The sequence below is a fragment of the Littorina saxatilis genome, linkage group LG2 (genome assembly GCF_037325665.1).
Source record: "Littorina saxatilis isolate snail1 linkage group LG2, US_GU_Lsax_2.0, whole genome shotgun sequence".
Lineage (NCBI taxonomy): Eukaryota > Metazoa > Mollusca > Gastropoda > Littorinimorpha > Littorinidae > Littorina > Littorina saxatilis.
This window is the reverse complement of record NC_090246.1, coordinates 26,243,458-26,255,166: the sequence shown is the minus strand read 5'-3', so window position 1 is coordinate 26,255,166 and position 11,709 is coordinate 26,243,458. Positions and strand designations below refer to the sequence as shown.

Here is an 11,709-nt window from a genome sequence, read left to right as displayed (position 1 = left end):
TATTTCCCCCTCGACATATACTCAAGACTGAAATGTTGTTTCCTGGTAAAATTAAGAAGTGAAATTATTTATGGACGAAAACCATGTCAGTTTCTTGCATGTGAAGAAAATTGGTGGTAAAATTTAATAGATTTCACCCCAAAAATCGAATTCTTCGAAAACGTGTACTGAGTGGTTACGTCTCTTGAGTAAGAAGGAAAACATTTTAGGATGAATCAAATTTCTAAGTTAAATAAAACAAATTGGTTGGACAAATTTGGCTCCATGAATGTAAGGTACACAAGGTCGCTCATCAGTACTATCGAAGGGTGTTATTTTGTTCAGTGTAGAGTTTATACTAGATCAACGAGGCCGAGAAGCGAAATATCAACACGGCGAAAGATGAAAACGTCACACCGGCAGTCTGACGTGCCCGGGAGCCTTGACTCGAGAGAGGAGGAGCGAGGAGGTCGGGGGTGGGGGTGGGGTGGGGTGGGGTGGAATCGAGGTGACAGTAAAGGTTCAGTCATATTACAGTCTCTCTGCCGGCTAATTGTAGTGCCTGCATCGTCTTCGTTTTCTGCTATCCTTTTTTCAGTACCAGCAATTAATAAGGCCGCTCCGGCCGCCGGCACTACTGAATTAGTAGGCTAAGTGCCGGTACTAAAAGCACACTAGCTCAGTATTATACAGTCTCGGGTTCAGTCAAGTACAGTCCGGCATAACTCCTCCCCCTTCTACCCCCCCCCCCCCCCTCCTTCATCTATTTGGGAACACTGACTAGCGCGACGTGGCGGTTATAAGTTTTAAAACTTACGGCCTTTACTCATTCAGGTCAGCTAACCCCTCAGTTTCAACATTCTTGCGCACTATATGTCGTATACAATTTAAGGAACAAATCGATTTAACTGAAAGTCTCATGTCACTCATATAAAAAATAAAAAAATAAAATGAAAAAAAAAAAATGGAAAAAAATGGAAAAAAAAAACAAAACTGTACAGACTCCTTAAAGCTCAGCTGTAGAGAGGCTGAGAGAGAGAGAGAGAGAGAGAGAGAGAGAGAGAGAGAGAGAGAGAGAGAGAGAGAGAGAGAGAGAGTGAAAGAGAGAGAGAGAGACAGAGAGAGAGAGAGACAGAGAGAGAGAGAGAGAGGGTGGAGAGAGAGAGAGAGAGAGAGAGAGAGAGAGAGAGAGAGAGAGAGAGAGAGAGAGAGAGACACAGACAGAGAGACAGACAAACAGTTTCTACCACTGATCTCTGTAACTGGCAGGTTTAAGGAGTCTGTACCGGTGTAGGATCCGGTCCGGTCCCCCCTCTGAAGTAGTCCCCCGGGGGACCAATTCGTGGCAAAAACTGCTCTATAATGGTCCCCCCTTAGACATCCAGCCTCGTTTTTCTTGTTACAATGTTAGTAATGTTACCAGCAATTTCAGAGAAAAGAAAGGAAAGAATCAGAGACTGGTTTCATTTCTTCTTTATCAGTATTTATTTATTATTCATTTTATTTCATGTGATTTTTCTTTTGAACGGCATTATAAATCAGATCTATTTTATTTTCTGCAAAATATAGTCAAACAAAGAGATTGCTGTCTGTGCACTACATAATACCGGACGAAGATATAGATTGAAAATGGCTTGAATGCCTAAGAAAAACGAGGCTGGATGTCTAAGGGGGGACCATTATAGAGCAGTTTTTGCCACGAATTGGTCCCCCGGGGGACTACTTCAGAGGGGGGACCGGCTTTGTTTCCTAAGTTTCTGCCTCCCTCCTTATCTGCTTTCTAAGCTGTGAAAAAAAAGCGTAACTATAAGTTTTGGCAGCGGTGCCGAATGTGATCACTCACTGAAACAAGTCACTCCTTGAACCTATCAAGTATTGGAACAGAGTGTCGTGCAACAGACCTGTCTGGTCACTGTGACGTGATGAGTTACAAGCATGGATCAGTACCTTTTTTTTTCTTCATACTTCATCAGCCGTATAAGTTCAGCCTCCTCCTCCAGTGTCTGTTTGCCTGTCCTATGGGTTTGTCTGCCTGTCACTCTGTGTTTCTTTATCTTTATGGTTTGTATACACGATAGGGCACATTTGCACGAACGAATACGTGTAGGTTAAACGCGCTCACAAATGCGTTCACGAGTATACAATGAGACATCAGCATGACAGACAGACAAACGAACTGACAGACAACTAGGGATAGACAAATGCCAACCCGACATACGCACGCACATCTGCACATACGCGGCACAGACAAGTACCCCCCCCCCCCCACACACACACACACACACACCCTCACACACCCCCTCACACACACACACACACACACACACACATACACACACATAGCGGCCTACCCACACACACATAAACACACTCACATATACACACACACATACACACACACACACACAACGTGACACACACACACGTGACACACGTGACACACACACACACACACACTGACACACACACACACACACACACACACACTCACGGCAGGTCGTGCCTTCAAACAAAGACAAAAGACTCAAAGATGGTTTCTTCACACTCTCAGGGAGAGCGTTTCGAAAATATTTGCTTTTTTGCCGGTCGATGTCCGATGCTGAAAGCATTTGGAAAACTGTTTAATTGTGTTGCCCAAGCAACCATGGCAACTGACTGCCATTCAAACTGGGCCTGTCAACGGTCTTCGCATTCACTAAAGCGACTAATTCAAGCCAAGACGGGAGCCTAAACATCGGCGTCTGTCACCAACCAAAGTTTTAAACATCTACGTATAAGAGCTTGATAATCTGAGTCAAGCTTTAGTGCCCGACGGGCGTGTGGATAAGACGGCCTCCCGGCGTTTTATGTGCAGACCCGCTAGTGCCTTATCTCTCTTCGTGTGTACACGCAGCAAGCACAAGACCAAGTGCGCACAGAAAAGATCCATGTCAGAGTTCGGTGGGTTACAGAAACACGAAAATGCTTCCCCCGAAAGCGGCGTATGGCTGCCTAAATGGCGAGGTAAAAACGGTCCTACACGGTCCTACACGTTAAAAAAAAAAACCCACTCGTGCAAAACAAAAACACCCACACGAGTGGACGTTCGAGCTTCAGCCCATGAACGCAGAAGAAGCTTAGTGCCCAAAACTGACCCTCTCTCGTCTCTAGTAAAACATAGGCTACATGCAGTGGCATCTCTTGAGCATGAACTTGGGGTTGCGGAATAAGTCAAATAGCCAAGTTCGACTATGATTTTCTGAGGCGGCGATGGAGGTTTCAGTTACAAGATTCTTGCATGGTTCTGTTTGTCTGCAGACTTGGAAAACTTGCAGCAGCTTATTTGCATTTGAAATACCAAAAATTGAATATAAATTATTATAATGTAATCGCTGTCGATTCATGCACGTGACATGATCGGTGGATATGCTTTGAGCGTATACGATTATAACTTAGACTGCATTGGAAATGAGATGGTTGGGTCTTTCGTTTGGGGGTAAGATTTAAAAATACAGTGTCCCAGATTAATTCTCTCCGCCAATAGTCCGCCATATACTAATGTCCCTTGAACATGAAAATAAAGTGTACGGAATGAATTGAATTTCAAAGTTAAAATTATCGCTTTTCGACACGCTTTTACCCCATTTTCAACAACTGAACTGAAATGGTTCTCTCCGTCTGCAAAGGTTGGTACATAACTTCCCTGAATTCGGGATACTGTTCTTTGGAATTTTACGAGTCATGGTTTGAAATACCTTATATAACTGCCCCTTCAATACAGTTAACCACACTTTGACATAGGCTTCTGTAATACCACTTTCGTGTTCTTACCACAGAAAATCTATTTTAAGTCCTTGTTAATCAAATTCGCTGATCGTGTATTTTTCGTGGTTGTCATGGACTTTTTACATTTAGTCAAGTTTTGACTAAATGTTTTAACGTAGAGGGGGGAATTGAGACGAGGGTCGTGGTGTATGTGTGTGTGTGTGTGTGTGTGTGTGTGTGTGTGTGTGTGTGTGTGTGTGTGTGTGTGTGTGTGTGTGTGTGTGTGTGTGTGTGTGTGTGTGTCTGTCTGTGTGTGTGTGTAGAGCGATTCAGACCAAACAACTGGACCGATCTTTATGAAATTTGACATGAGAGTTTCTGGGAATGAAATCCCCGGACTTTTTTCTTTTTTTCTCGATAAATACCTTTGATGACGTCATATCCGGCTTTTTGTAAAAGTTGAGGCGGCACTGTCACACCCTCATTTTTCAATCAAATTGATTGAAATTTTGGCCCAGCAATCTTCGACGAAGGCCAGACTTCGGTAGTGCATTTCAGCTTGGTGGCTTAAAAATTAATTAATGACTTTGGTCATTAAAAATCTGAAAATTGTAAAAAAAAAAAAATGTTTATAAAACGATCCAAATTTACGTTTATCTTATTCTTCATCCTTTCCTGATTCCAAAAACATATACATATGTTATATTTGGATTAAAAACAAGCTCTGAAAATTAAAAAATATAAACATTATTATTAAAATAAAATTTCCGAAATCGATTTAAAAACAATTTCATCTTATTCCTTGTGGGTTCCTGATTCCAAAAACATTAGATGTGATATGTTTGGATTAAAAACACGCTCAGAAAGTTAAAAAGAATAGAGATAAAGAAAAGCGTGCTATCCATCTCAGCGCAACTACTACCCCGCTCTTCTTGTCAATTTCACTGCCTGTGCATCGAGCGGTGGACTGACGATGCTACGAGTATACGCTCTTGCTGTAAAAATGCAGTGAGTTCAGTTTCATTCTGTTAGTTCGACAGCTTGACTAAATGTTGTAATTTCGCTTTACGCGACTTGGGTTTTTTTGGTGGAGGGTGGGTTGGAGGGAGCAACTGTTGCTGAATATGCGATACAGAAAGGAACATTGGGCCGACATGGTTGGACAATCACAAGCAAACATGGTGTTTTGGGTCGATAAATGTTGCAGAAGACTGGGCCCTTGGGAAATAATGCCTAGGCAGAGAGAGAGAGAGAGGGAGAGGGGAAGGGAGGGAGGGAGGGCGGGAGAGAAACCGTGTGAGAGAGAGAGAGAGAGAGAGAGAGAGAGAGAGAGAGAGAGAGTGAAAGAGAGAGAGAGAGAGAGAAAGAGAGGGAGAGAGTGAGAGAGAGAGACAGAGACAGAGACTTACTGACAGACAGACAGACAGACAGACAGACAGACAAAGAGGAGGAGGGGTCACCTTTTCTTTTTATTTCATAAACACCTTAATAACCTCTTCGTCTTCTTCTTCCTCTAAGTCTAAGCTAATTCCACTCCCTGTCGCCAGTACAAATACACGATTAAAGGCATAATCGTAGTCTTTTTCACGAAAATTTTTTGAATCCCTCCGCTTGGAAAAATACACAAATTCCCCACCCTGACGGTTTTCTGTGGTTAGTTGGATTTTTGTGATGAAATAATCTCTGAAAAAGTAAGTAGTCTTTGCAAAAATAATTCATTAAAAATCCCTCTGTACAAAGAGAGCACCCAGGTTGTTCAATTTTGGTGTATATGATAATTATGACCAAGTGGAGGGATGGTCTACTTCTATGTATAAGCCTGGCAAGATCTGTGGGTGTGAACCAAACGGGAATGACCGTGCCTTTAACACTCGCGGGGCCACTTTGTACCTGTAGACAAGGTGACTGTGCCATCATCAAAATGGGAAGATTACGCGCACGACTGTTTTCAACCCCCCCTATCAGAAGTCTATTATCTATAATAGTATTTCATCCACTTGTGCCCCTATCCACGTAGGCAGCCGTACACCGTCTTCAGAGGATTGTAAAATGAAGCATCCCGGTATTAAAAATGGACGTGTATAGCTGCTATGTGAGAAGGTACCCACAGAACTTCGGGACCGCACAGGATCACTGCTCGCAAAACTGACATAGCAACTGCTTACTTTGGCCCTACAGCTTAGTTCAAACCAATATATAACTCGCCCATGCGATGCCACTGGATACAACACAAGTTGTTCAGTGATAACGACGGCAAGAACATTGTCCGAGAGCCATTTTGCATGGGATAAGAAGATCCTTCGCTTGCACACATAGCAAAAATAAATTAACAGACTATAGCTTCTTTCCGCGCAGAGCAGTATTTAATTTTGCTGATTGAAATACGTTTTAAGTTACAAATCAATTCAGCTAAATAATTCCCAATGTGTAAAGGGAGTAGCCGGACTGTTGAATTGTAGCATGTGTTCAAGTGGAAGCATGCTCTGATCCCATGTAAAAGCCCAGGCAGATTATTATTATTATTATATGAAGTCTTATATCGCGCGCGTATCTCCAGACTCGGACTCAAGGCGCAGGGATCTATTTATGCCGTGTGAGATGGAATTTTTTACACAATACATCACGCATTCACATCGACCAGCAGATCGCAGCCATTTCGGCGCATATCCTACTTTTCACGGCCTATTATTCCAAGTCACACGGGTATTTTGGTGGACATTTTTTTTATCTATGCCTTTACAATTTTGCCAGGAAAGACCCTTTTGTCAATCGTGGGATCTTTAACGTGCACACCCCAATATATATGTAGTGTACACGAAGGGACCTCGGTTTTTCGTCTCATTCGAAAGACTAGCACTTGAACCCACCACCTAGGTTAGGAAAGGGGGGAGAAAATTGCTAACGCCCTGACCCAGGGTCGAACTCGCAACCTCTCACTTCCGAGCGCAAGTGCGTTACCACTCGGCCACCCAGATCCGAGGTGGTTTACATCAGTGATCGTTTACAGTGCAGCGAAACACATGCCACTTAAAAGTAGTCACCTTTTATTCATCGGACGGACATGAGGGAACGAAAACAGATTTAAAAAGATATATTGAAAAAAAATGTGTAAGAAGAAAAAAAAGTTTTATGACGGCTCAATATATCACAGCGTGTTTTGCATCAAACAAAATAAAGGAAACCTCGACCGTAACTTCAAAAACGCAAATGTTTGGAGACAAGAGCAAAGGCCGGATGGAGGGGGGGAGGGGGGAGGGGGTGGGGGTTGTGGGAGGGTGTGGAGGAGGAGGAGGAAGGACAGTAGGTCGCGCCGGTGGGGGTTGTTGTAGCAGCGAATAACTGGCCGCAGTCATGAATGATTGAACAGGTTCCCTTTTGTCATTTCCTGCGACATTGACGACGCGGTTTGTTTTGCCGTGTCTCTCACGAAACTCGTCCCATTAGCAACCGCCCGCCCGTCTTTTGTTTTGATCCAAAGTAAAACCAGACAGTTGCGGTTGCAGAGTTTACAGTTTCGCAGGCTAGCAGCACAGTCTCACTTCACGGTCATTGACTCCGCAGTGAGCAGAGCTTAGCATCCGTCGACAGCTATAGACTAGTACATAGTGTCAGCATCCTCATCAATTCGTCGAATTGTTCTACTCCTTTGTTGGCTTTTGTCAGTAATCTGCAACGATTCAAAATGGTGAGTATGAGGCTTGTGTGATTTCCATCCGCGTTGCTTTGAACAATGTAATGAAATCTGGTAAATTGACTAGGGAGGCGGATTATGGTAAATCCAGAAGACAGAGAAAGAGAGAGAGAGAGAGAGAGAGAGAGAGAGAGAGAGAGAGAGAGAGAGAGAGAGAGAGAGAGAGAGAGAGAGCTGTATTGAGCATCCTCTCTGCGTGTAGGGCAGATCGGGGTATAGGAGAAACACTGATAGACGGACGGAAACTGAATCATGGACAAGGAGTTTTAAGAATCATTATGACAATCTTAGCAATCATCTCAAACTAAAAAAACAGCTGAAAGAAATCGCTAACACCAGCTGATTGAGGTGAAACAGCAGAAAATAACAACACTGTTGAATATTACGAACATTCAATTCTGAATTATTTCTTAATTTGGTGTTTAACGTCGTTTTCAACCACGAAGGTTATATCGCGACGGTTCTGAATTATGAGCTGCACTGGAACTGGTTAGTGCAGAAAAGGCAAGGGTTTATACCCAGTGCATAAAGAGCATTTTGGACAAGTATCATGTCATGTATTATTCCTTTTTTTTGAAAGCTTCAGATCTGCTCCACTAAATGTTAGCATCAAATATGCATTCCCAAACATTTTTAGTCATCCTGTTATTAATCAGGCCATCCATCCGTCTAGCTCCTAACGTCTGCATAAACTGCTCATAGCCTAAGATAAATTTAATGACAGAAGAAAGAAAGGAGAGTTTAATAAAATTTGCTAGTTCACAGGACGCAGATGTTTTGCACTCTGATAAAAAATCAGTGTTTAAATTCAAACGGAAAATGGCAGATAATTTGATTTTCAAAAACTTTAAAATTCGGGTATGAACCATTGCACGGGCATGCACACATTCTTGCAAAACAATACATTGTAATCTTATTAGCAATACTAAACAAACTTGCAAAGGACAAACACAAATAATTAAACGGTATTAGATCAGGCTCTCAGTAAGAAAAGCCGAAGTAACTAATTAACTGCAGCAAGTTAAGTTAATCAATCTTACAACACTGCAATGCGCGCGCACAAAAAACATGGTTGCACTAAGATGGCTGTTCATTATATTTATTTTATTCACTTTGCTTGTTACATTAGCAGCCCTGATGCATTGTAGAATCATGTCATTTATTGCACCAGTTTAAAAACATGAACTGGTAATATTTAAATCGACACAACCGGTTATTTGGCATTTTATTCACTGACTGACTGACTATTTATTCCTAGCCGGACTATTTGACTGACCACATAATTGGGTTGTGACTGACCAGCGCAGTAACTGAGAATAACTTTTTGTTTTCTCTTTTAAATATGAATCCAGTGATATTCCTTTTTATTTTTCGCGTTAAAATGTTCAAGATTGAATAAAGAAACGTTTCTAAATGGAACGAGTAGTTATAGAAGGAAACGAATATTCCACATTTCTAAATTTTCAGCGCGAGTGTATCTCCATCCACATCGGGCAAGCAGGCGTGCAGATGGGCAATGCATGCTGGGAGCTGTACTGTCTGGAACATGGAATCCAGCCCGACGGTCAGATGCCTTCCGACAAGACCATCGGAGGAGGAGATGACTCCTTCAACACCTTCTTCAGCGAGACAGGGGCGGGGAAGCACGTACCACGCGCCATCTTTGTTGACCTGGAACCCACCGTCGTCGGTATGTTGATTCTTCGTTTAATCCATTTATTCAATTTGTTTTCAGTGAACAGAATACTCGTACAACCAGCTATGCTGAAAGGCAGGCTCTTAGAAACAAACGGACGACTCTAATGTGATTACTCGTCCTCCATCTTGTCATTAGCCTTCAAGTTGATTGATGGTGATTTGTCTTCTTCTTTGTTGGCCATTTCAGCGTTCATGCCTAAATGGCAGCGTGTGCTTTTGTTTTGTCTCCACGAGCTGTCTTCAAAAAAGTGCGTCAAATGAACTTATTTTTGTTTTTATTTGGAAACATGATATATATTGGATTTTTTTTTAACGGTTGTTAGCCCTTGTTCTGCCTGAATCGCACATTATTCTTGATATCGCTGGATGCTTTCAATGTCATGACAGATGCAAGGGCAAGACTACGGTTTGGAGGGGTTACAAAGAAGGGAGACAGCTAGGAAAGAGACGGTAGTTTCGACAAGAAGAAGGGAATTCTAAAAGAGAAAAGACGATAACAAGGTGCTGGTATAAGGCAGTCGGACAATTCTTGTGCCTGATACCGGCATCAGAAGACGTGAAATATTGGGGCACGCACCTTTATGCAAACATGCTATACTCTCCCATTCAGACGAAGGCATACAGTTGGACCAATCTTGTGTCTGAAACCGGCATCAGTAGACTAGACATTTTTGGGTCGCCCTATTATCACAAAATTCTATCCTCTCCCACTCGTACTATACGGAGTCAGTCGGACAAATTCTTATGTCGGAGACTGCAACCGGCGTCAGCTAGTAGACGTGAAAGTTTCGGGCACGCACTTTCATACGCATAATCCTTGACTCTTCTTTCTAGACGAGGTGCGTACGGGGACCTACCGGCAGCTGTTCCATCCGGAGCAACTGTGTAGCGGCAAGGAAGACGCCGCCAACAACTATGCACGCGGTCACTACACCATCGGCAAAGAGATCGTCGACCTGGTTTTGGATAGGATCAGGAAGCTGACCGACTCCTGCACCGGGCTGCAGGGCTTCCTCATCTTCCACAGCTTTGGTGGAGGCACGGGGTCAGGCTTCACCTCATTGCTTATGGAGCGGCTCTCCATCGACTACGGTAAGAGGACCAAGCTGGAGTTCGCCATCTATCCGGCTCCTCAGATCTCCACGGCGGTGGTGGAGCCCTACAACGCCATCCTGACCACCCACACCACCCTGGAGCACTCGGACTGCGCCTTCATGGTCGACAACGAGGCTATCTACGACATCTGCCGCCGTAACCTGGACATCGGTCGTCCCACCTATACCAACCTCAACCGACTAATCGGCCAGATAGTGTCCTCCATTACCGCCTCTCTCCGCTTTGACGGCGCCCTCAACGTGGATCTGACAGAGTTCCAGACCAACTTGGTGCCTTACCCCCGTATCCACTTCCCTCTGGCCACCTACGCTCCCGTAATATCCGCCGAGAAGGCCTACCACGAGCAGCTGTCCGTGTCTGAGATCACCAACGCCGTATTTGAGCCTGGCAACCAGATGGTGAAGTGCGACCCCCGCCACGGCAAGTACATGGCCTGCTGCCTTCTTTTCCGAGGTGACGTCGTCCCCAAAGACGTCAACGCGGCTATCGCCGTCATCAAGACCAAGCGCAGCATCCAATTCGTGGACTGGTGCCCCACTGGCTTCAAGGTGGGCATCAACTACCAGCCCCCCACCGTGGTGCCTGGAGGTGACCTGGCCAAGGTGCAGCGTGCCGTGTGCATGCTGAGCAACACCACTGCCGTCGCCGAGGCTTGGGCCCGTCTGGACCACAAGTTCGACTTGATGTACGCCAAGCGCGCCTTCGTGCACTGGTACGTGGGTGAGGGCATGGAGGAGGGCGAGTTCTCCGAGGCCCGTGAGGACCTGGCGGCCCTGGAGAAGGACTACGAAGAGGTGGGCACGGACTCCTTTGACCCTGCTGAAGAAGAGGAAGGCAACGACGAATACTGACCTGAGCAGAGATGAACGAACGTGTCTGTCATACTTGATATACTTTGAGAACTTTTTTTATGCTGAGTACAAAATCAAACGAAATAATATTTAGACATAGAGGGAAGCTTTTTTGTCCCCCTTCTTTTCTTACTTTTATTGCCACAGATTGTTTGCTTTTTTTTGCGTTTTTTTTCCCCTGTTCTATATGCACAATTTTTTGAGTGATGCAGAAAGCTTTTCTGATTAGCGTAGGCCACTAAGATCATTATGATTATGCTGTGATCAATTTTATTCCTTTACTTTACACACAAAAAAACATCACACGTAACCGTAATAATCCCGTTTAATGTACAAACAAATACATCGAAGCCATTACTTGAAATACATGAGCTCGTACGCTTTTTGAATCGATTTATGCAAAACAATTAATAAGACTGACTATATAGATGTAGAGAATAATATGAAGTCTAGCTTATTGTTAAGAGAGAGTGACATTATTTTGTCGTGAGTCAAAACCAAGTGTGCCTATCAGCGTTGAAAAATATCACTTTTTGCATCAACTTGATTATGCTCTGTTATCTTTATTTTGCAATAAATGAAAACGATTTGGATAAAGCATATTTCAACTTCATCGTTCACAGTGTTTGG

General features: G+C 43.7%; 1 protein-coding gene across 2 annotated transcripts in view; it reads left to right on the top strand.

Annotated features, from left to right (window-relative positions):
• Positions 1 to 11,692, top strand: part of LOC138958621 (tubulin alpha-1 chain-like) — a 98,733-nt gene extending 87,041 nt beyond the window's left edge. The window contains exons 1-3 of one of the 2 annotated variants that reach the window (XM_070329830.1): positions 7,209 to 7,408; positions 8,882 to 9,104; positions 9,947 to 11,692. In XM_070329830.1, coding sequence (XP_070185931.1) covers positions 7,406 to 7,408; positions 8,882 to 9,104; positions 9,947 to 11,079 — 1,359 coding nt within the window. In that variant the 5' untranslated portion in view covers positions 7,209 to 7,405 and the 3' untranslated portion in view covers positions 11,080 to 11,692. Of the gene's footprint in view, positions 1 to 7,208; positions 7,409 to 8,881; positions 9,105 to 9,946 lie in introns of those variants that run through there. The other variant, XM_070329831.1, reaches the window with a different exon arrangement.
• The last annotated feature ends 17 nt before the right edge of the window (positions 11,693 to 11,709 follow it).